Below are 26,036 nucleotides of genomic sequence, written 5' to 3'. Positions count from 1 at the left end.
GGAACCCTGCTTTGCGCAGTCTAGCAACCTCACCCTAAAAGCCCACCTGCATCATATGACTATGCGACACCTTACTTACATAGGGTGTCCTACAACCTTGAAAAGGGTTGGCAAGAAGTATGGTGTGCCGCTGGTCTTCTCGGCGCCAAGTAAATTCGCTAAGATGGGCCCCAAGGTCAGCAGTGGCGGCCCTGAGAGGTCAGGCTGCGAGATGAAGCACAGCAAGCCGTATATGCAGTGTGTCACGGGTGTGGATTATGAAATCACCCCTAAAATTTGGCAAAGTATATCTGGCCGCTGTGTGAACAAACGTACCAGGGAGCATGAACGTTCACTTGGTAATGTGTCTGACATATACGAGAATCTACCCGCCCATTGCTGCTCTTGCAAAGATCACAACTGTCAGCACTGTTAGCCATGACTTGAGGACATCGAAGTTCTGCGCATAGTAAGGACGGATTAGTACGCAAATTGTCAGAAGCGTTTTTTATCAAGGAAAGGGGCGACATGTGTATCAGCACCATATCTCACTCTCCCTGCAAGACAGCGAATACAGATTATTGAATAGACGGTTGAATGTAGTCTGCTCTTCTTAATCTAACAAGAAATTTTCTACACGCATGCGCTCTCGGTTACTCATTGATTATGTATAAATTTGGGATGTGTCTGTTTCAATGAAATTAGTTGGAGCCTGTGCCCATCTTGTGTATTTCTTCCTGTGTCCGTGTCGTTTACGTAGTGCAGAATAACTTGTTACGAAACATTCTTGTATGTGCATTTAAATTGTTTGCTTTTGGTTTTGGATAATTCTGGTATGTAATGTGCCTGGATTATAATACTTTTGACAGGAATGAATCAGAATATGCGTAATTGAGATCCTGAAAGCAATGTTCAGCAGTGTTGTTGGTACATGAAAAGCCAGGAGGAGCTGCACAGTTAATCATCCGGAAGGCTGGAAGTCTTTTCTGTGCTGTCCTGGCCATTCCTCACCAAAGTCCAAAAATTTGAAGATTTTTTCTTTAATAGATCGTAATTCATTGTGGAAAGGACTAGCCTTACATAGCTATTTTGTGAGCATGATCTATCATGAGACATGCTTTGATCTATCGCGAGACATGCTTTTTGTTCCTTCACTCGATTCCACAGCGTTGGCGTACACGACTGGACAGTGAGGCAGATAGTCTGGCTTTTAAGCTATGCTACATATGCAGTGTTGCTTTTGGAGTGCAGCTCTGAGGCCCCCATTGCAGGGCTGAATAGCGTACCTTAGTGTAATCGGAAGAGTTAATGAGGAGCACAGTGGAGGATGAAAACATGGTGATAATGAAGAGAGCACAGCGGAGGTTGAAAGTATGGTAGTAGTGGAGAGAGCACAAGGAGAAAAGGGAAGGAGGAGCTAGTGGGAAAATAGTGAGGAGAAAAGCGAAGACAAGAGTACAGTAGTGGTTGGTGAGTGATGTTTCGCTCTCTTTATGGGCCTGCTGCAGCTGTCGTGATGAGTGTCAGCCGAGTATAGCATCAGGGGCAAGTTGCAGATTCTGCACTTGTCCCAAGCCGAGGCCAAACACCACAGCTCTTCAGCATTGCGCATTTCATGTACGATCACCTGGGCTTCAAATTCAATACATCAACTGCTACACAGCAATTTCACATTACCAAGCATAGTAATTGACCTGTGAATTTTTTTTTTTTACACATTTAGCACATCGTAAAAGGTTTTTTCGAGTTCTTGTATCTTTATGTGATTTGCAGAGGTTTTAGAATGTTAGCTCAAGGGCCCTCAGTCTGACAATTAGCCATTGTTTGTGTGTTTGTGCAAAGGTCTACCACTGAATGAGATCACCATGCCACCGCTGCAGCCGAATGCCCAGCATGTTTGACTGCCACTCTCTTGCGCTGTACATTGCATGTCGTCGTCTTCAACTTCCGTCTTTGTGCAGTTAATCCAGAATGCACCGCTATCACATTGCCCTCTTAAGAATGCGTTGAAGAGTTGCAAAATATGTAGTGCATTGCCACTAAGGTCCTCAATAACTGATTTTACCTGTCTTTGTCTGAAGCTTGACTTCAGGCAAAGATGAACCGAAACTGAAGCGAAACGTAATAAGCTAGCGCACATCCTTCCCATTTTGCCAACTAAGCTGTAACTCCTGTTGCGTGAGCTCAGATTCAAGAGCTGTTACATATCTGGCCCCTGTGCTTTATGATTGAAATATCTTACCTCTCCTTCTTGTGTTAGATGATAAAACCGTGTGTGGGGATGGCCAGGTGCACGTCCAACTCTTTGCTGCCTGGAAAAAGGAATTTCGGGTAAGTAGCCTCTTCAGGTGACGACAGAAAGTGCGATACTTTGTTGATGCTCACTGCAGAGCGTAGCAAAAGTCTATGTAATTGATACAACTCAATTTTCAATGGCAGTTCACTTGAGCATCAGTGAGCAGCTTTAACTAGCAGTGCCATCGGTCGTTGAGCTCTCGGTAGCAGTTCAGTGTAACGGAGATTAGCAGTTCTAGCTGCATGGAGCCAGCTGTCAAGAAGGCAACTGTTGCAGCATGCAACGGTGCACTGTGTAAAGTCTTTCTGGCTGTATTTTCTCAAACCACAACAAATGGTTGCTCGCCTAGCTGGTCAAAATCCAGATGTGAAACTTTTTCCTTTTTTTATGCGTCATAGAGCACTGAAAACTTTGGCCAAGCACTGAAGCCAAACATGCCTCTAATTGATTGTCTTGGCTCTGCGTTCATTAGTGGCATGCACAAAGCTCAGACTTGGGGCAGGAATTGCACCACAGTGAATTATAATATGAACTGAGTGTTTGTGAAGCACAGTAAAAAAATGCAGAGGTACTGTTTTTGTTCATTAGTGGGCCACTTGTTGCATAGTCAAGAGGTTGAGCAGAGTAGCTTGAAAAATACCTGCTACATTCGAATACTATTCAGTTTGGCAGCAGTTGGAAAGTTGATCTGTCAATTAGTTGAACTCTGTTGCACGTGGCCATTGCAGAAGGGTCATTAGATTGCTTTATGAGCAACAACATTTCAGAAAATTTGCTTCTCCTTTCTATTGAAACTGCCACTATTGTGTTAGGTCGGTAATTTTAGGGGGTACTACTATTTGTACATTCAGTCAAAGAGCTTTTATTGTGGTAGTATTGGAGTCCACATTCCCAGAAAAAGCTGGCTCTGTTTTGTGTCACAAAATTTTCTGATTAGTTAGAGAGGTCATGTGGTCTTGCGATGTCTCACACTCTGTTGACCAATCAGCACTGAGCCAGACGAAGTGACCTATCGTTGTCATCAATCTCATGACCAATTAGAGGCTTTCTTAGCCAAGATGGCACATGCTCTAGCAGGTGACAGTCCACATTATGAACTCTGAAAAAAAAAAAAAAGCGGCGATGTCTTGCGTCTGAGATTTCTTCGATTGGTCGAGAGCGGTCACGTGATGTTCCCACACCAGTGCTTGGACAGGTCACATATGACTTTGTGACATCATCAACCTCTTGACTAATCGCGGAACTGCATAGCCAGATTTGCAGGTTTCATTTGGCAGGTGACATGGCAGGGTTCTGCAGGGTTATGATGTCATCCGCAGGGCCGCAGCATGGGCCAAACTATGTTACAGAGGAGTCCTCTGAAGAAAAGCACTTTTGCTGAAAAGAAAATTAAATTAATTGGAAAAGGTTATAAAAAAAAGATACGAAGAATGGCAGGAATTTTCACAAATAGTAAAGTAGCAGAACTGCAGATTCTAACACTATCATGTTCCATACTTAAGGTACTTTACGATACCCTAAGTGTGCCCTTAAGTTTTCTTTTAGTTTGTTTTTGTCGTCTAGAAGACATTACATAGCCCTTCTATGTGAAAATGCAAGAGTTGCCTGAGCTGAATAAGAGGCATTATGTGCTTGAGTCTTCTGGCTCATGGTATCGAATGTAACAAGCATGAAACGAGAGTGCATATTATAAGGGACGCAATAGGGGCCAAATTTGCCGTGAGCTGTTTTGTCAAATTAAGGATTCCTCCAGGCAGTTACTGTTTTCAGAGCAATTGTGATTTGTTCGTTTAGATGTAAGTATCTCTTTAAAGCCTGTCTTGTTGTTAAGATGGTCTCCACATATTTGTACGTGGAGGTTGTTATTTGTACAGCACATCGTTCCATATATGTCACATTGCTAAATGCTGAGCTTGCTTTCACCTGTGGGAAATTAGCAGCAGTTTTCTGTACTCGAGTAACATTTCTGTTTCTCTTGTGTTCTTTTGAAAGCAACCTTGAAACTTTTGAAACTTCGTTGTGTCCAGGCTATGCGAGCAGTCTACATGAACATCAGAGACTTTGTGGGAGCCCTGGATGAACTTGAGATGGCGACTGTGCGTTTGGAAGTCCAAGCACCTGAGCCCGGCAAGGAGAAAGACACAAAACCTCTGCCTGTCAATGTCCTCAGGCCTTGGGAGGTACCACATGTCTTTTGTGTAAAAACTCACTTGAGAAGACTTGCCTCGACTGTGCCTCAAAGTCTCTTTTTTAAAAAAGATGGCCTACTTATTCTTTCTTGCTGGTGTCTAAGTGGGTGGGATATGTTCTTGAGTGCTATACCTAGGGTATCTCAACAGTGCTATAATACTCACGGATTCTGTAAGCTGCCTTTGTGGGTTCCACGAGCACTCGCACAGGCCTGTCCCTCCTTTTCTGTGCACTTCTGTGGATGGGTGCCTATCAGAAGCAGTACTTTGTTCACTAAACTCATATCACAGCCTTGGCTCTTTTTAACAGTGTTGTCGGTGCAGTCTGCAGCATAGACCTTGGCAGCATGCCAAAATGCTGTGCACCAGTAATGGCGCTATGTATAGTATGTTTTAGTAAGGGCGTGCGAATGTTCGAAATTTCGAATGTGAATCGAATATGTTTGTTATTCGGTTTGTATTCATATTCTAAGCACTGATATTCAGAATTCTCGAATTCAAATATTTGAAAATTACCGAGTACATCGAAAATTTTCAAATTTATTTCGTGGTGATTTTCACTGGTTGCTCCAGAGCACGCTTTCTTGCCCCGGGATGACGATTTCGAAGTCCACTGGTCGACCGGGATAGGTTGCGCATATTCCGCTGGTCGGCTGGTTGGCTGGAACAAATCAGGGCACTCTAGCTCGATTTGCCGACCAGAGTTGAATCTCGCCGGAAGTTCTAGCAATGAGGTCGTCACTTCTGGAATTTTTTGGCTGTTTTAGCGATATCGGCAGAGGGCACTGGGCATCACCGTTTTTTTTTTTTTTTTGCGCTAAAATGTTGATGTGCGTCTATTGAAAAAATTGGCTGTGGTTTAGCTCTGGTTAAACCTGGTTGTGTTGCGGAAGCAACGGTTGCTTGGCTACGCTTATAATCCGCTTTGCGGTAGCTTGGTTGTGGTTTAATTTATCGACGTTGACAGACAAAGTATAGCTTATGTAGCTTGTTTATTAATCCCAATGAGTACGCTCTTGTGGTCGGTAAGATAGTGTGACTTCTTGAGTTTCCTCGGCAAGACGTTTCTGCCTAGTTGCATTCCAACACTCCTGTTTGGTAAGCCTAGGCTCTGCAGAAGAGGACTCACTGGGAACTCGAACAGCTAGCCTCAGAGTTGTCACACTCAGAAGTAGAAGCGGAGCGCTTAGCTGCGTACCTCTCGCAGCGTTTCTGCAATTTGGCGGCATGTTCTTTGTCGGTTTCATGTGCGCGTTGCTCCTTCCGCTTCTCAGCCTGTCTCCTGGCCTTTTGATCAACCGAGCCTAAGCGCACTGGTATATACCCCACGGCAGCACACCCTCTCCACACGGAGCGAGCGCAGCTGCAAGAGAGGAGCGAACGTGCGTTATGGCGCTGATAGGTGACAGAGGAGCAGCTGCTAGACACGGCGGCGGCACGAGGCCTTGGTAACTACCGCGCAGTGGTGCGACGTGGCTACCGCGAAGAAACGGTCTTGCATGCGTAGTGTTGCTTCCGCAAAAAAACACCTACAGCGTTAAAATTATGCGAAAGAAAGTTTATCATCTGCAACAATTTCGCCGCTGGGATGTGACTTCAACTTGCGGAACTGGCTCAGCATTTACTTCCTCCGCGCGCTCTGCACGTTCCGCTGGTCGACCTAGGGTGATTCGCTCTGTAGCGGTTTAGGTCGCTCTATTCCGGTTCGGGCGCCCAGCTCCAATCGACCAGTGCAAATTGCCATCAGTTTAACACTGCATTGCTTGCTTCACCACAATGTTTGACTATGTGGACTGTGCAGTGAAGTATTCTCAAAACTTGACAGGGTCGTTTTGTGCAGGTGGCCTTCCCAACAGTGTGCGCAAAGCAGAGTTTTTGACGAAATCAGGAGAAAAAAATTCATTCTCAGTTTGGTTTCATTTCAAATGCAGACAGTTTTTGTGCAGGTGTTTATCAGATAAAATTAGTGTGATTCAAACAGTTTTCGCCAGCCTTTTTAGGCCCATTCGATAATTCGTGGTTTCGGTTAATTTGGACATTTTTTCTGGTTCTTTGAGGGCCGAATCAACTAAAGTTTACAGTATTCAGCAGCGATTTGACAGCTCCGCCTTATTTCATGCAAGTTCTTCCTGTACAAAAACTGGTACACAAAACACTATAAAATATATACTGGATTTTTCAGTAGGGTATACACCTCTGTGCAGTTCTAGCTTAATTTTATTTGCAAATGCCATGTGAATTCTGAAATACAGAAGACAAAACGTTTGCTGTTTTTTTTTTTTTTAATTTTAACTTTTTTTTTTTTTTCTTTTTTTTTTTTTTTTACTGTTGAGATATTATGTATGATATCAAAATCAATGGCTATAATGTCAAAGTTAATCTAGGTCATGTGAGGGATGGAAAAACTGCTTCTTCACTCTTGATTCTTGTTCTTGAGACAGGCTGAATGTAATGATGTAGAGAATTAAAATGATGCAGGAGTGATTGTAGTATTGTAAACTTTCATTACTTACGTGACCTAGACTTCACTTTGATGTCATAGCCATCACGTAGCTGTTGAAACATAAAGCATTATAGATGAGAAAGAAATTTAATTACATATTAATTAGTGTCTCTGCGCAGAAACCATGAGGTGATCCATGTATCAGTAACAAGACAAATGCACCCAAAGTTTGGTTTCTGTGCTCTTTCAAGAATAGAGTTAATAAATTCTGCAAACTTATTCACATTGCCATGTCATCCATAGTACAGTTAAACCTAGTTACAAGAGACACTTAAGGGGCCTGCAAAAGATGCCTTTTGTAACCAAGGTCTCTTGTAACCAAAACTTCTTACCAACTCGTATGTGCGGCAGTTTAGATTCCCTCAGCTAAATTTTGTTCCATATCAGTGTCCTGTTTTGTAGCAATATATCAGGAACCAAGAAGGAGTGCCTCCTCCTGACTGGGAGGTCAAACTGTCCCCACTGTTTCAGCCACTGTCGTCACATTCCTGTGTGATGAAACTACAGGAACATTTTGATTTTCCATTTAAGAGAAGGCACTCCTTCCCGGCTCTTGACGTATTGCTACAAAAAAGGACACTGATATATGGAACAGAACTTAGATAAAGAAACCTAAACTGCCGCACATACAAGTTGGTACGAGTCAGCTGCATTGCATGAGCATACCTTGGTTAATTGTGTCTCTTATAAATGGTGAAGAAGTTACTTTAGGGACCTGCAAAAGTTGCCTTTAGTAACAGTGTTTTTCTTGTAACCATGTCTCTTGTATGCAATGCTGTTAACATGGCAAGCATAGGGAAACCAACCTAACCATTTTCAAGTGTCTCTTATAACCGAGTGTCTCTTGTAACCATGTCTCTTGTAACGAGATTTTACTTACTCAGTGTAGAATTATGTTTAAGGGATGGTATCCTTAAACATTTCCAGGTAGTTTTATTTGTTATTCCAATAACAGAGCGTTTATTTTAGCAGCCTAGTCAATACGTTTTGATGCCATTTTGGGCGAGGCTCTTTTCTGCCATTTTTTGCTAGCTCTTGCTATACCATGTTTGTTTATATCTGTCTATTGTTGAACTGCATTGCAGGCAGGTTCATGCTTGCTAATTAATCGCAACACTGGCAAATTTCTCTTGATTTTCTTTTCTTTCTTTTTTTACTTTGCTCAGGTGCCAGAACAGTGGGCAAAGTATTGCTATGAAAAGGACCTGTACAAAAATGACCTCAGGAAAAAGTTGGGCCAGTTTTATTACCTGCAAAATCTTGAAAAGGTAATGCAAATCAAAATCATGCTTTGGTTTTACCATGCCATGGTGCTCTTCTTGTAAGAATATATGTATTTAGGTGTTGGCACTCTGCCCGACAGCGTGACCACAGGTTGTTCGCCACCCTGTACGCTTCTTTCGATCTCAGACAGATGGCGCCATTGCCCGTCAAGCCACCGCAAAGCAGCAGTGGTTGTACTGCAGGTGTTGTCGGATAAGTCAATGCCACAGCATGTGTATGTGCGTGTTTAATACTTTCCTGTCCATGCCTATTCCCATCGATAGCCTGCTATCGATGGCTTCAAAGCCTCACTTTCCCGGTTTCCAAGCCTCCCCTGGACAGCTAGAACCACCCACTGGGTAACAAGAATATATTCTCTCTGTTTCTGTTCTCAGTTTTGTTTTTATGCTGCATGGTAAGATTTAAAACAAGCCTTCAGAGTGAGGTCAGGTGATGAGCGCTCATTGTTTACATCATAATGACGATGTCGCACGCCACTGCTTTGACTAGCAGCATGTTTGATGCATCTATGTTTTTTGGACGATGACAGCAGAGGGGACACTGGGGACAACTTGGATTTGTCAATTTTAGCCCACCAGCTGGCATCCGCCAACAAGTTTGTTTCTCAGGATCGTTTCACTATCCTAAGATATCCTTCAAGTCCAAAAGTTCACAATTCCTACCTGCGGGTGTAAACATCTTTTGGGAGGGACCACTTGCTGGTGACTGCAAAGAGAGTCGTGTTTCTCGCTACGGCAACACCAGGTGTTAGCCTTGGCATTATACTTTCTCTTCTGGCATAATATTGAATAGTACATAGGAATTGCATTTTTTTCACATAACTCAAGAAGTCCTGTATATAAAATATTGATTTTCACTGGTGTAACGCACAAATCCCTCCAGGGCAAAACATATATTCTAACTCCCTTTTATGTTTTAGCTGTGTGAAAATACACTGATATCAGATATTAATCATTTTTTTTCCTTCATGGTTACAAGTTTTGGGGAGGAATTTTTTTTATATCCTCTTGAATAAAAATGACGATTGAGACTAACACTGTTTTGAAGAGAATTTTCTTTTCTAAGACAGGATACTAAGGCCTTTTTTTATCAAGCATACGCTATAATTAAATGCAAGAAAGTATTAGCCACACCACCCATAAACTACCACTTTTGTGTAAGCAGGAAAGTGTGATAAGGCACAGAAAAGTTGTGACTGCTCTCGACATCAGTCTTTTTTATTGCGAAAGTGTTACTTCGCTATGTTCACAGATTTCTGTCCGCAGGTCGCGTCCGCAGACCGCCTCCGCAGTTGTTGCGAGTAATTGAGAAGTGGTAGAGGTTAATGAGTGGTTTCAATTGATAGAGGGTGATGTAATGTTTTGTCTGAAATACTAATTAGGCCAATAAGGTAATTAGGTAATTAATTAGAGGCAGAACATGTAAAATCATGTCTGCAGTAGTTGTGAGTAATTGAGAAGTCATAGAAGTTAATGAGCAGTGTCAATCGATAGAGGGTGACGTAATGTTGTGTGCGAAACGTAATTAGGGGAATAAGTTAATTAGGTAATTAATTAGAAGCAAAAAATTAAAAAGTAAAGGCAAAAATGGTCTCATTAGCCAATGGCTTGGCACCACATTTGAATGTATCAAATACTAAAATAGTTTTAAATCTGTCAATTATGGTGACGTCAAGGATGTGACGTCACGCAACCTGAAGTCGAGCCAAAAAGGGGCATAGGAAGGGATTGGCGCGCAATTTGAAAGTACCGAAGACTAAAATGGGTAAACAAGAAGTGAATTAATGTAACATCATGCAACCGGAAGTAGAGCCAAAAAAGGCCATAGGAAGGGATTGGCGCGCAGTTTGAAAGTACCAAAGACTAAAATGAATAAACAAGAAGTGAATTAATGTGACGTAGAGGATGTGACGTCACGCAACCGGAAGTAGAGCCGAAGAAGAGCATAAGAAGGGATTGGCGTGCAATTTGAAAGTACCAATGACTAAAATGGGTAAACAAGAATTAAGCAACTAGAAGCAACCAGAAGCAACCATCAGCAGCATCCGTGCTTTCACGTTACTCCAATGCAGATTCTGCAGTGCTCTATAATTTTTAGGCTGTTTTGCTTGTTCAAGTGATGCATGAATGGGTAGAACTACTACAGGGACACAGTCTTTTTATCTTCGGAACTTGTTATCGAAATGCTCATATTGCAAAGATTTTTTTGGGGGGTTGAGGGTTTATCCGTGTGACTGTTGAGCACATGGTAAACTATACCATTTCTTAAATATAAATGGATGAGAGAGCCTGCCTGTACGTACAAACACTCCTTCGGCAGTGTAGTGCACTGAATTTGAAAAGCAGCTCTCAGTGCACAGTACGTGAACCTTAAATATAAATGGATGAGAGAGCCTGCCTGTACGTACAAACACTCCTTCGGCAGTGTAGTGCACTGAATTTGAAAAGCAGCTCTCAGTGCACAGTATGTGAACCTTAAATATAAATGGATGAGAGAGCCTGCCTGTACGTACAAACACTCCTTCGGCAGTGTAGTGCACTGAATTTGAAAAGCAGCTCTCAGTGCACAGTACGTGAACCTAATGTTAACACAACATAATGCCCTCTGTCAGCACACACGCACAAAAAGAGAATAGATAACCACAGTTTGAAGTGCCACTGGAACAGAGCATAACGCTTCGCATAGTATAGTCTACTGCTTTGCATCATCTGCAGCTTCACACTGCTATTGACACAAAGCATAAGCCCATACTGCAGCACCACGGTACCATACCCACACCGCTGCGATTAGTGCATGTGCTAGAGCGCAAACAACATCTGTACGCAATATCCACTTTAGCTGGTGGTAAGCTGCAACACCTGTATATTAATGCGACATCGTTAAGGGTCCTGCTGTACAGAAAACTTGCTGTCAGCGGCAGATGAAAAATTCGGAAATCGTAACCACACCACCGCCGAGCCTCTATTTCTGTTGAAACTGTAAAAGGGGCTAATTTAGAAGAAATCTCAAGCAAATGCTGGGTATGTGAAGTTAAGAATAAATAGTATACGACAGTCATAGAGTTCCAGCAATGGGATACGTATCATACTCAGTGCCATGGCAATCGCACAGGCAGTATTGGTGGTACGGAGGTGGTCACACTGTTTTGTATGATTGAGAATTTTGAGACAGTGCATGGCTTCAGGTACTATATCGTATGTCTGGCAGTTTTGGATAGAAATGTGATGTGAACTAATATTTGCCTTATTTTTGAAGCACATATGAGCGAACTCAAGTCGAGCTTTCACATTCATAAGTATGATCTGAAACTATTGGCCGATAAGAAAGCTGCATGCTTTGATTGTTGATAGCACATTCTAGGGACTTTTCTCCTCGACAGTATATAGACATTAATGAAAACGGTGACTCTTGTCTGTCGAGGACACGTGCGGGCAGAACAGTGTGCATGCTGAAGGAGAATAGAGCATGTACAAAAGGGCACTGGACGCGGTTTGGAGAAATTGAAATACACAGTGTAGGTATTGAGAGAGACAGGAGTGTTCAATAGGTGTCCTGATCGATGGACTGTAGAGCTACTGTAGCATTGCCATTATGTCAAATGTGAAAAATTTGCAATGCAGCAAGTCACACTAGCAAACTTGTTTTTCCGCAGCTCTACCGATGGAACTCCTAGACAAGGCCTGTGCCTTTGCAGTCTTAAATTTACTCATTAGGGTTTAAGCATACTCCATCAGACGGCAACAAAGTAGTCCGCCCAATTATTTTGTATATGAACAGTTATTCTTGAAGGTTGCCTATTTAAGCTAAGGGGCTAGCATTGTCAAGGGGAACAAAGCGCGTGTTAATCTCTTCGTGCACAGAAGAGCTTTATCTTTGTGAACAATATATAAACAAGCTATTCTGTCTTGAAATTCTTTTCAAAAGCTATAACTACAGTGCTGAATTACCAGCCAATGTAAGTAAACATTATTCATAGCTGACAAATGCGTAATCTAATGAAATTACAGCAATGTCATCCTATTTGCTAGACAAGACAACAAAAACATCATTTGTGTCTAAGAAGAGGGTCGTTGTGCTACTTGTACTGATCGCATGCATGCACTATATTTGTAGTTTTCGTATGACGTCACAGTTGCTATCTTAGTATGTAAAGCCTAGCTTCCACTGTAAACGTAGCAGTAGGTGGCAATTGGTGGGTCATAAAAATGTAAAGATTTCGCTGTATTCCCAGTCTAAGAGATGGCTGCAGTATGACATTGTTGCACATGATGTATATGTGTAGTGCATAGAATGTGCTTTACTCTTGCTGGCGCAGGCTGGCAGCCATAAGAATGGCGCGAGCAACAGTGAACTTTGCCCCATCTGCCGGAATGCACTGGGCACAAGTTGGAGTGTGATGCAGTGCGGCCACAGCTACTGCCTGGAATGCATACGAACAGTCTGTAACACTCCGTCGCACGTGCGCCAAAACAAGGTGCTTTGCGCCATCTGTAGACGTGACTGTGCAGCGGGAGACATCTATTATGTAGACGTCGCTGCAAAGGCCCAGCAGTCCAGGTTCACCATCAAGGTAGGCCTTGTTTCCTTTGCTGTTGGGGTGTGAGAGTCTGTGTTCTTGTGTATGCAGTGCATGTTTGTGTGTGAAATGCATGGTTACTCGTGGCATTTCATTACCAGGGAGTCAAGGAAGGCTGGGCAAACATGCGGTAAAACAGCTATGGTAGTCCACATTTACCATCAAAGTGGTCATGTTCTTCATGCCGTCACGGCGGCAGTCAGTGATGTTCTTATGCATGTAGTGTGGTGTGGCATGTGTGAATCAGATTGGTGCCATTCCTGTTTACTGCCAATATGTATGGTGCATTGAAAAAGTGGAGGAAGCCTGTGAAAATGAGTTGAGAAATATCTCACTGATCATAGTCCTCCACGGGAGAAATTCCTTCTGTGGTGGATAGGCCACCACGGGAGAATTCAGCCACAAATGGTATCATATAGGGAGCGCAGTTCCCCCTTTGTTATTTACTGCATGCTGATTCAGAATAATTAGGCATGGGAATTAATGGAAAAGATGCTTATCTACGTTTTATTTTGTAATGATTTTGTCCTGTTCAAGGTCAGAGGGTGTGAATGCGGGGATGATGCTGTTCTTGTCTCTGTCTTCAGCTGCCATATTCTGCTTTGGCATTATCCAGTCGATGCCATATTGTTGACATATTCCTGTATTTTGCTTCCCGGGCGAGCAGACATGTCACAAGGCAAAGCTTTTAATATGTATGTCTAAAACGGACAATTCGTACATTTGTGGTGAAGTGTTTGGGAGCTACCTCAAGACGACTCTAGTGCAGTGTAGTCTAATGATGGCAAAGCATGACTTTGTCGAGCGAAAGTTCCTTTTTTGTGCTGCTATGGTAAACTGCTCTCAACTTCTGCATCCCTTGACCCTAGAAAGAATAATTGAAAGCATTATGCATCTGTGCCACGAGGCTGTTTCATCCTGCTGTCACAGAACACGTGCCTTCAGTATCGTTGGCAGTAAGCACTTAAAAGGCTTCTCGACTTTTTCGTAACTCTTCACCGATCAACATTTTACTTTCAAAGAAGCTTCTCCCATTTTTGAGAGTGTTGGATGTCGTCATCCAGGTATAGCTTATTAGTGAAGAGGATCGCGTCACCTTTTTTTTCTTTACAGCTCAGAAATATGACTCAGTGGGGTTGTACCAAGCTGGAATGCAATCTGTGTAGTTTGAGCAGGTGGAATACATTGTGCATGAATGGGAAGGGATTAGTGTGAATTGCTGTCAGAAATTGCCAAAATTAAGTTTTGTATCTTTCAGGAAGTTCTAAAGTGTTAATATCATCTGCTTCTCGTGGTGTGTGTGATTGTCTCGGATAGATAAGCCTTCTGCTTCAGTCCCTGTTGAGATCCTTTAAGATGACGGTGACGGCTTGAAATAGTAACTGTGATTGGTGTTCATCTACAGGGTAGCCACAGCACCAAGGTTGGTGGCATTTTGGAGGCCGTTCTAGAGATCAGGGCAGACGAGCCCGGCGTGAAGATTCTCATGTTCTCCAGCGTAAGTTGTCAAAGCCCCATTCTTAGTGAGCTGACCCATTTTGAAATCTGCAGCATACCTTGCAGCCTGTCTTTAGATTCTATGAGATATGTGACGTGCGGCTGCTCTCACCTTCCACATTGCAATTAGTGTTGAAGGAAGCTGGTTAATATGGTAAAATGTACACAACAGAAATAGGAGGAAAAACAAATTATGGGTTGTGGGGTGGGAGAGTGTTCAAGTATTCAGGCAGCAGTGTGTGGGATGATGCATGAAAGAAAGTGGGCATACTTGATACGCAATAATGGCTGCAGATGGTCATGATAGCGTGTTGGGTCGCATGGTCGATAGCTAAGGATAGGGGGACGCATTCCGCTTCCCCAGGGTTTTGAGGGCACAGGGCCATCACCACTTTTGCATGTGGCATATATGTAACAGTATGCAGAGTTAAAAAGTTAGAGGAAGGATAGTTTTGCTTAGATCAATCTGTAGTCCCACTTGTAACTCAGAAATGCTGCAAGGTAGATATAGATAGTCCTGCTCATACCTTTGGAAGGTAATTCTTTAAAATAAGCCATTTATATGAATGTTAGCTTGTGTACGTTGACAGTTCACATAATGTTTAGTCACTAGACTATTTGTGGCACAAAGCACACATGCTTCATACTATATGGCTTCTTGAAACCAGTTACATGAAGTCATATTCAAGACAATGGGGGTGCTGGACTTCGACATACATTGAACACTTTTGTCTTTGTAATTAGATAAAATCAGATTGTTTCCTATGAACTGCACAGTAATATGTATGTCTGTAGTTTGATTGCCATATAAATTAGGAATTTAAACCATTTAATCTATTTCAGAGAATTCATAGTTAACAAATTTGCTGTGTTCCAGGGTACAGTAAAAGCAGTTTAGGTTCAGTTCACCTCTAGTGCTTTGTTCATATGTGGTATCTTGGTTATGGTTCTTAAACCTCTGCTCAGTCTATGAGCTGTCGTATACAGTAGTCAAGTTTAGCATCACTTGAGCCTGTAAAATGAGGAAGTGAAGGAACACTTGAGAGTTTTCAAAGCTCATTGGGACAAAATTGGAAACTGCAAGGACTGGGTTGTATATTTCAATGCTTCCACCTTATTGAGGCCGGCTCTTTCACCTATATTTAGTTATCAGCAGAATATGTGGTTTGTGTGTGCGTGCGTGCGTGTGCCTGTGCGTATATGTACGTGTGAATATTTTGATCTATTACTTTCCTTCTTTAACTGTTTTCTAGTGGCCTAAAGTACTAGATCTCTTGAAGAGAGCTTTGGAAGAGAATGATGTGTCGTGCATCTCGCTTAATGTAGGATCCACCTTCAAGGTACGTGTACCAGCCAAATTCTGTGCTTCTTTTGGCCTTTGATTCTCTTGGGAGGTGGAAATAGAGCCTCTACCCTTATCAGGAAAACATACCTCGACGTTTTTGCTGCTTTGATCTGCTTTCTGTTGCTTGGTTGAGACTGTTTCATCGTTACAAAATAAACATCTTGCCACAAGTTTTACCATGCCACCACTGCTACAAAAAGTTATGCTAATCGCAGTCCTTGGCAGATGGTGAGTGGGCCTGTACACCTGAAAATGCAGACATGGAGGGTCTCACGTGTAATGTCCTCCTATTTTCATTCAGGAATGCACTTCCAGCGAAATGGAAATATATTAGGTTAGCGCAGCAGTTTCCAGCGGCCCCTCCTTGTACTAAACTGTTGTATGTTGTAACGTGCTAGTTTTAAACACATTTGTTTTGAGAGAAGTCTAACAAGACATGTTTCAGAGTGCACCACAGGAAATCAGAAACGGCAAGTTCTGGCAATAGACTAAAGTCATTGCACACGTTGACATTCTGATGAGGTTTTCAAGACTACCAGCATCATGGAGCTTGTAGAAATAACATGCACAGCGAGTATAGTAAGGTCAGTTTATTGGCCCCTTTCTCCTATCACTGGGATGAAGGGCACCCACTTCCAGCTTTTACAGGTGTTGTAAGCTTTGACCACTAATGAAAGAGAACTCCCTATTCAGCTGCCTGTCTTGGTGTCGCATTAAATAGTGCAGTAATGGTGCTTTTGCTCCCTCTTTGTTCAGAATAACCTGGCACTGTTCAAGCATGAAAAGTCCATCACAGTGCTGCTGTTACCGATGAGGTTGGGGGCCAAGGGCCTCAACCTGATTGAAGCCACACACGTGTTCCTAGTCGAGCCCATTCTCAACCTCGGTGATGAGCTGCAGGCTATTGGCCGCGTCCATCGCATTGGACAGACACGGTGAGGATTAAGTGACCTTGGCCAGGGCATGATGTTCCCCCCTTGTTCATGCTCGGTTTCTTTGAAAAGACACAAAAGACAAACTGAAGCTAGCCTAAATCAGTCAACTACCTCGTTCTGACAACAAAAAGGCTATTTTGACACCAAATGAGGCTCATATGCTGTGAGAGACTGAGAAAAAATTAGAACAACAGGTGTTGTTATTACAGGCTTTCCCCTCGAGTGACTGCGAATGACATGAATAATATTTTTTTTTTCTTTGGTGATCTCCGAGGCTAGACCTCACTTTCACACACACATCCGCTAGTCAGCAATCATGGAATCTATAACTCTCTCTCTTGGTGACATCATTCACATCCCGACCTTCAGTTGAACAGTAAGAAAAGAAACATGCCATTTTCAGTTGCAAATTTTTCAAGAATAAATATTATCTTTTACAACTGATCAGTCAATGTCAGCAGACGTTCCATAGCATTGAGGCAAACAAATGCATTTTACTGAGAGCAGAAATTGAATGGGGTTTTCTGCAGTGTGCTTTTAAAGAATGTCTTGTCTTGCACCCAGTGCTGATTTTACCATTTTAGACCCCTTCACTGAGTGTGGACTAATTTTTTCGCAGTACTAATGATGTGCCTATGTTGAGAGGCAAACTTTGTCAGCTTTTTGGCTCAAGCAGAACAGAGCACTGGGCTAGTACTTTGTGTGCCTGTTTACTGTTTCTCCTATATACGGGGACAGACGACACCATCTTTTGCTCTGAGCCACTTGAGTCATCCAATTCTACTTATCTTGCAAGTTTAGGTGAAGATTGTGTAAAAAAGAATATTTGGCTCTAAACGATAGGGCTCTGTTCAAACATATGGAAAGCTCAGAAATGCTCCCATTAGGAGTGCACGTTGCTGGACGATTTGGTTGTACATGTGTAAAGAAAAAAACAAGGGCGGATGAATACACCAGTCCTTGTGCTCTTCCCTTCTGTATCGTTATTTCTTCATTTCCCTTGCGCATGCTTCTATTAGGCAGCCAATACACTTTCTCAATTCAAACATTTCATATTGCTTAAAACTGTGAACTTCAAATGATTTCAAAGCTTCAATTTTGCAGTGATTCTGTATTTGATAACCAGTATGGATATCAATATCCTATTAGTATAGGTGTGGGGAGGCTCAAAGCAGACAGTGCTGTTAAATTTCGCTGTAGATAAAATCACTATATTGCAGATGCATGTTTAGCAAAGCTATTGATTTCGAGGCATTAATTGCACAGATAGAGTAAAATTCTCAATTTCAATCCATACCATAAGTTGCACTTCTGCTTAACATTTTATATTATACAGTTATGTGGCTATTGCGAAACTCTTCCTTGTGCTTCTGAACAGTCGAAACCTGTGCCTTCATGTAATCACTGACTGTACTTGTATGAAGTCCTGAATTACATTGTCTAGTCTTCTCATATGTGCTCCGCCACTGCAGTGAAACTTGGTCAGTTAGCGTTGCATGGATGACTCACTGTTGGTGAGCATGAACCTTTCAAGCAGTAGAAATTAAACTGTGGCATATTGTTATGTGGCATGTATTATCTACCCAGTGAATGAGGACAGTTTTAATTTTCAGTCTTTTCTTTATTCTTACTATTCCCACCTTAGTATCAGTTTCTTCTTGGCAGCTAACACCTGTCTGCTAGTTGCCCTTTTTTTGCACTGGCAATTTCTGCATAGAAAAGGTAAACAGGTGCTCTGAGAGCCCAAATAATGACTAATTCTAAACCTGCTAACTAAAGGACATGTTTCTTTCATTCTTCCAGTCATGGTTAATATAAAGTATGGCTATACTAATAGGATAAAACTTAAAAAGAAAACAGCTGTTGGTAGCAATGATATGTGGTGTATCATAACTCTTTTGACTAGTCACAACAGTAAGAAAAATAAGCTTTTGGATGTTTGACTGTGGGAAACGAACCATAGGCATCAAAATTCTGACACTCCTAATCTTGTCTTGTGGTTACCTTCTTGGTTAGGTAATAAGAGAAACTTTAACAGCATACTAGTTTTTGTCAGCAACGAACTCTATGTGGCAGTGCTTGCAGGCTTAATTTATGTCTGCCTTTAGCTGGAAATTGATATATTTCTGTGCCTTGCATTTGTGAGCTTTGTGTTTTGTGACTTGAAATTATTCTGTAATATATTTCTGGAGTTCTGATTATTTAGTCACAGGCAATTTATCATGTGGAAATTCTGTGCAATGTTTCTTTTTTTTGTACATAGGTTTTATGAACTCGTGAAGTTTTTGCTGTTTTTGTATTCCGGGTCTCTTCAATGTTTAACTCTTCAATAACAGTTATTGAGAGGCAAAATTCTCTTTTAACTGGAACTAGGGAAAAGTACAACTAGAAGCCCACTGGACAAGCTTTTTAATCTAGTGCACTGTTCTGAACAGTGCTACCAAGCTGCTGACTCAACGTAACTGGAATGAGTTCCTGGATGTACAACTTTTCAGATTTTATTTTTTGTTTTTATTTGCGTTTGAAGCTAGATTTGCTTATGCCAATAAAAGTAAAATAACCAAAAGCAACTTGCCGCAGTGCTTTACTTTTGTTTTTTGTTAGCAGACTTCAGTATCCTTGGATGATGCCAAATTTTGAAGTAGTGGAAATATCTCCACCTTCAGTGACATACGACTTCATTTTTGCAAAAAAAAGGTGCAGTTTATCTTTCTCGCTATGCTGAGAATGATTTCTTTGTGCTGGTATGTTTTCATATGTCAGGAATTTTTCTGGCTACTTATCACAAGGCTTATGTCAATACAGACGGAAGCCAGTGTAGTTTGGAGATATGATCATAGTTTGTTTGATAAGGTTATACAAATTTTGCACTCTTCAACAATTCGCTATAAATTGGGCCACTAATTATGCAGATAATAATGATGCTTTTTCTCATTGCTCTGTCCTTGCACAGAAAAACATATGTGCATCGCTTCATGGTGAAGAATACGATCGAAGAGCGTATTGTTGACTTCTTGAAATCATCACAAACATCAGAGAGTGACTTGCACGATGACGAAAAGATGACCATCAACGACTTGAAGGACCTGTTCAAGTGAATGATGTGCTGCTCACATTCCTAGAACTCTTGCATTTCTCTCATCATTTTTATATTGTACCATAAGAGTCATCTTGGTCTTAGATTTTATTCATTCATTCATGTCATGCATTCGGTGATTACGCGAGGAGTGACAATAGGGGTCGATCGTTCAATACTCAGCATAGCTGGGAATTGAATGTAGAGAATGAAACAAAGGCATGTAAACAGATAGCAGCAACAAAACATGTTTACTTATTCAAAAAGGCAAATACAGAAGTTTTTAGCGAAGAGTAATTTAAATTGCAGAAGACAATGCCACAAGTGAAAACCATATCGATTAGCTACACGATACCAACTATGAATAATGGGTCAAGGTTACTCAAACTGAGCTTGCTCTGCAATGCGCTGGTTTTCTCCCTTAATGGAGAAACAACCTTATGTGCATTCTAAGGAAGAAAGAACTGCCTCGTAAAGTGGGGCAGGGACTCCAAATTTCCCACCAGCATCAAAGGAGGAGGACAAATTTTGCTTGCAGTGGCTTGTCAACAAGGCAGGAGAGGGAAAACGCTCGGAGACGAGACGAAGAGGAGCCCAGCGGAATGACTTGATCGCAGTGGTTGTAGCTCTGCTGTCAATATTTTCAAAAACATTTTGCAGCTGCATTTTGGTCATGATGCCCCATGGTCACCGGTGTAGACATTGTTTTCGATTGGTGGGCAGTCAGTGGTCATTTAAGCAATGGTTTCGGAACAGTAGTTTCAACATGGAAGTACGAGTCCTATTAGTTATAATCATAAAGAAGGTACAGAACAGGAGTGTACTGACAGTTGACCATAGAGTGCCGTGGCAGTCTGTCCCCAAAGATGACACAGATGGTGTGGCCCTGGAAGGCAACACTCGTTTCAGAGATCTTTTGATTCTCTCGTAATCACCGAATGTGTGACAGTTCAAGTTCAAATTTTAATTTCAGATATTGTACACATATTGTAATTAGAAGTTGTGGGCTGTCAAATTTCAGCTCACATTTTTGCCAAGTTGTAAGTTCTTCTAAAATAAATGTTTTTTTTTTTTTTAACCGTTTCTCGAGTTCACTCACAGAGTCCGCTCCAGGTAGACTGGTTTCAAGGTTGCCTGGTAAGTCATGGCACCCCTGCTAAAAAAAATCCGTAGGTGTGTGCTGTAAGCTAGTAAATGATTGTTGGTTGGTTCACAGGAAGGGAAAGGCGCAGTATCTGTCACACTTGCTCTGTGGACACCTGAACTGCGCCGTAAGGGAAGGGAGGAAGGTGGGAGTGAAAGTGGAAAGAGAGAAAGGGAGCCGTAGTGGAGGGCTACGGAGTAATTTCGACCACCTGGGGATCTTTAACGTGCGCGACATCGCACAGCACACGGACGCCACTTCGTTTCGCCTCCATCGAAACGCAGCCGCCGAGGTCGGGTTCGAACCCGGGAACTCCGGCACAGTAGTCAGGCGTCTTACCACTGCGCCACCCCGGCGGGGCAGAAAATTAATTTGGGAAAGAAGACTGGAAGTGTTGGGTGCATAGCTAAAAACGACACTCAGTGTGACCTGCAGTACATGTAAGGTGGCATGGGTTCCTTTCATGATTGCTGCATATAACAATGCACAATGCTTTTAACATTGCCAATGTTGCATGCCACATCTAGCGCACTTATACGTAACGGAGAAAATACGAGAAGAGGTTAGCATGATGGTTCCAATTTCCACATCCCCCCACCTCTTTTTTTTTTTCATGACCAATGGCACCTTTCCGCTAAAGCCAAGAAAAAAGCTCTGAAAAATGGAAGTAACTGCCACCTACAGTTCTTGCAAACAGTGGTTAGCCTGTAGGTAAAGTACTAGAAGTGGTAGGGTGTTGATGTGTGGGTGACTGATGGTTGTTGCAGTGCACTTAGTGCTCAGTGGTAAAAAACCAAATGCCTTTTAATCCTTCTTGGCCTACGGGCCTAGGGTGGGAAACTTTTCTGCAGCACACATTGTTGAAAGTGCTCTACAGTTTGTGTTAAATTTTGCCAGGCTGTAAATATTTAAAAAGTTTGCTTGCATTTAATATCATCGATTCGGTTGGAGGGGTACAAATGAAAATAAACAAATAAAACACCATGCAGCATCACTCCATACTGTTTGTCATTGTGTCGGCGTATTGGGCTCTCTTGTGGTGTGTGGAAAGAAGAAAAATTTAAATGTATCAATTCGAGCAACGTACATGAGATGATGACGACATGCGAGACATGCAATCTAGAGTGATATTTAGTCATGCGTTGTTAACAGCATGGATACTTCAGTTCCCAAACAAAATTTATGCATAAAGTGATTAATCCATACGAACAAATTGCAAATAAAAAGTTCTCAGAAAAAAATGTGATGCCTGAGGTCTACTTCTCTGCAGAGCAGTGTCCGGAAAAGTTAATTAGACATGGTTTTCAGAGGTCCAAGTCCATTATCCTAGTTGCCACATTGTCTGAAATAATGTGGTGCAGCTTGGTGCCAAGGATGGTAACTACTGACATCAGTCTTTTGATTAGGACATGTAATGTCATGATGCGTACAACATGCAGACATATTCATACAAATCTCCATGCCAGGAACCACTGGGTGAACCGTGCCATTAATGTCTAGCCGAAAGACCTAATGCCCATCATAAAACGTGGCAGAGGTTTAAGGACTCGTTAACATCCACCCAAGCACAGCTGTACAGCTACAAAGGAATGCTATACGGCTTACACAGAAACTTCAGAGTTGAAGAAAAATTAATTCTTGTCCGCGGTTTGTCCTAGGCCAAGTGCACTCCCTTGAGGCGCCCCAAAATTGACTGCAAGACTGTCCAACACTTCTTTCTTAATCTAAACATAATGATTATAGTTAATTAAATAGTCTGAAGTTCAGAAAAACAGAAACTTCACTTCTGTGTCATGGAACTATGAGACCCTAGGGGAGTAAATGTACTGGAACTCGAAAAGGCACTTAAAGGTAGGCATTCAAATGTTGCACCATATTAGTTTGTGATCAGCTATCTTTGGATATCCGAGACAACGATCTTTCTTCCTCTTACATAATTCCAGTTCCTTTCTGATGCATTCTTTGTAAAGTTTGGAACTGAAATGGTAATTTTTGGAATCGCCGACTGAGTATGCAAGACAAGCACAAGCACGGAACTGCAAGATCTCGCAATAATGTGTTGACAGCCACCAACAAGCGCCGTTGTGTGGAGCCACTCCGACGTTTGAAATTCTAAGATGGCCTGCCGTCGATACAACTCGGAGAGCATCATCTGGGCTCCTGGCCACCATTGTCCATGAGGCAACGAGGCCGCTGATGCGGCTGGCCGAGCGCTTACACACTTGACTCCTCATCCTAGCTGTCCCGGCTCGGAGGCTCATCAACCGCTTCTGCGGTTCCGAGAAATAACCATTACTGCTACAGCTACCACCTCTACCTGCCCAGAAGAAAATCTTAACTGGTTTAAGGAACACATTCCCAGTTGATCCCAGTTACGGATCCATTGCTATCCAACTGGGAAGCAACTGGCATGAACTGGAAATTTGTTCCTTAAACCAACTGGGCCAGTTAGGATTTTCGCCTGGGTGGCCTTTGTCAAGGGGCTAAATAAGGCAGAGGAGCGAACTCCGCGGCGTCTGGAGACAGGAACTCCTCTGTCCTGCCGTACTTAAACAGTGTGATCCCAACACCAATGGGCGTTGCCCGCACTGTGGAGAGACCTGTGATACCTATCACATGGTGTGGGATTGTGCTTAGAATCCTGACGTTCTTCCTACCCCTATCCGAGAGGCATGGACACATGGGTGACTGCGCTCCTCAATTGCTCCAGGCCCAAAGGGCTCTAGCAAGACGGGCGCGAGAGGGGGCCTAATCGTGCGGTGTCCCGACTGATGCCGACCATGCAGAGGGTCTTCAGACTCCCAAACTCTTTTTGAGCATTAAAAAGTTATCATCTCTGACGATTAGCAAATGGAGTGCGGCACCACGCGGCAAACTAACGCATTGTGCCGCGACGCATTCAACGTTGCAGGTAATGAACGCGCTTCAAGAGAGGGGCAACTTGCTTCTGCAACCACTCCTACCGTTTATCTCCTGTCGCGCGGCTCGTTCAGGAACAGCTCATGGTCTGAGCGCTGATCTAACGCCAACACGATGTTGGACGGGGAAATACGAACCGTGTCTAGGGAACGATCTTGTACAGTTTGAAGTTTAGCAGCGTTGGTGTGTGTCGAAATTTCGTGCGCGTTACGCGTTCTAATTGTTGAGTGATTTTCGTCGGCAAGTGTCTGTCACTAATTGACAAGCGATCGAGTGCCCTTTGCATCTATGCATTCCACCTGCTTGGCGTTTTTGGCGAGGAACGTCGCTGGCAGCGAAAGAAACCGTAAGCGTTAGGCCTATTTTGGCGCCAAGTGAAGGTACCGGTAGCCGTGTGTGGTGTCATTGGTGTGTGTTTTAGAGGATATGAAAGCGAAGAAAAGTAGAAAGTGTGCCTTCTGCCGCTCTGGGAAGGACGACGCGGGACCTGACCAGCTAGGGCAGTGTGCGCTTAGGAATGCGATTAAGAACGGCGGTGATGGCGAGCTCGGGCCTGGGCTTCTTCCTTCTGCTACGAATGTACTTTAGTAGAGCACTACATGAGTCTTGTTCTGAGGCCCGAGACTCTGAGCCCGCAGCAGGTCCTGCTACACAATTGGTAACTGGTATAAGCGCTAAGATCGCAATTACGTATTAAAAAAAAAAAGGAGGGGGGGGGGGGGGGGGGGGGCTGGTAAAGGCAAGGAAAGATCAGCGACCTCACCCGCTCGGCTTCCCCATGAGAGATTCTTTTTCCCTCTTTGCGGTTGACGATTTCTTTCGAAACCGTAGCAGCGACATCTTTTTTATTATTATTTTTTTTAATGGCGTTACAATGAATTCGAAACGAAAAAGCACGTGTCATTGCGTAGAAAAGACGCGAAATGGCCTAAGGTAATATATACACTTCCCAATGGCATTTTCTGTAGAGTGAAGGTAGAGTACAAGAAATCTAGAACACACAGTGAAAATGTATTTTTTTGATAGCTGAAGGGCACACCATAATATACGATCTCGGAGCAGACGCGGCCGTCCGATGAGCGAAATATCCCTGCAATGCTACTTGACGTAAAATTCAAATGCAAGTAATTCGTAGAGGTGGTCTTTATGAGTATTCGAGCCAGATTTGAAAGCTTTATGTGGAGCTAGTAATTTGCAAATAATTTTTAAGATGTGGCCAAGTAATTGGCTTTGGACGGGCAGAAATGACAAACTGAGAAGGGAGCAAGAAACCATTTAGGAGGTGAAACTCCCGTCAGCGTGAGCGAGCGCGGGCGACCAGATAAGGTAGCGCCGACAACACCGAGCATGACGCGGCCGTATGCAGTGGCGGCGGTATTCGCCGCGAGATCGACCTAGAGGTGGCGCCACCGTCACTCCGGCAGTGTGGATCGGCAGCCGGCGGCGCTCGCAGAAACGCACGCTGCGTAGGTCTGCTTCCGAGTTTACGGCGGGTTTGTTGGCGATGAAAACTTGTCTTCTGCAGTATTTCTGCAATATTGCAGAAAAAATCCAAGCATTTCGCCAATGCAGCAGAAGAAGAGCGGATTTTAGGAAAGCAAAGCACGCAACCACCAGAATTCTAGATTTACTTTGCACGTTTCTTGCGCTGTACCGCGCTCACGCGCCTAATACTTGGGCCTGCCTAATGACAGCTTTGTTTTTCTTATCGACTTTTAAACAGTTTGCTCGTGTCTCATGCGAGTGAGACCGGCGAATTTAGTGTCAAGCCCACGCAAACAGAAAGCCTGGTTCATTATATCGTACTTGACTCGAGCATTAAGCAGGTTAAATGTAGCATTGGCAGCGCACTGCATGGCGAGTTGCTTTAGACTGAGTGCACATCAACTCTGGCCCCAGACAACCACGCATAAGTATTCCCCAAAAATGAGATCACGCCGACACTATACAGGAAACCTCGCCGCACAGGAAAGCTGGTTGTTCACGTGTACAGCGCTGAGTGGATTGAATTTGCCGAGATGCTTTTTGAGGCCACTGTCATAGAATGTGATAGTGTATTACTGCATGCGCCACTAACTGTAAATGATTTCCTGAAACCGAGGAAAGTATAAGGGATTTCTGATGTGTGTGATGTTAATATATGACGGTAAACTAGTAGTGTATTTTGTCTTGCAATGCGAATACATTTCACCGTGTGAGAGAACTTTGACACGCTTGACAGAATTTACAATAATCAGCGAATAATTTTCAGTAACCTTAAAGTGCAAGCTACGAATTACTCGCTGCAAAGACA

At 42.9% G+C, this 26,036-nt stretch overlaps 1 protein-coding gene across 1 annotated transcript in view; it reads left to right on the top strand.

Annotated features, from left to right (window-relative positions):
* LOC146207473 (E3 ubiquitin-protein ligase SHPRH) overlaps positions 1-20,770 on the top strand; it is a 61,808-nt gene extending 41,038 nt beyond the window's left edge. The window contains exons 16-23 of the mRNA XM_084587645.1: positions 2,240-2,310; positions 4,303-4,455; positions 8,134-8,235; positions 12,567-12,821; positions 14,233-14,325; positions 15,578-15,664; positions 16,426-16,604; positions 19,558-20,770. Coding sequence (XP_084443771.1) covers positions 2,240-2,310; positions 4,303-4,455; positions 8,134-8,235; positions 12,567-12,821; positions 14,233-14,325; positions 15,578-15,664; positions 16,426-16,604; positions 19,558-19,702 — 1,085 coding nt within the window. The 3' untranslated portion in view covers positions 19,703-20,770. The remainder of the gene's footprint in view (positions 1-2,239; positions 2,311-4,302; positions 4,456-8,133; positions 8,236-12,566; positions 12,822-14,232; positions 14,326-15,577; positions 15,665-16,425; positions 16,605-19,557) is intronic.
* The last annotated feature ends 5,266 nt before the right edge of the window (positions 20,771-26,036 follow it).

This window comes from Amblyomma maculatum, chromosome 1, assembly GCF_055883805.1.
Source record: "Amblyomma maculatum isolate TAMU_Amacu chromosome 1, ASM5588380v1, whole genome shotgun sequence".
NCBI lineage: Eukaryota > Metazoa > Arthropoda > Arachnida > Ixodida > Ixodidae > Amblyomma > Amblyomma maculatum.
This window is presented reverse-complemented; position numbering and strand designations above follow the sequence as displayed.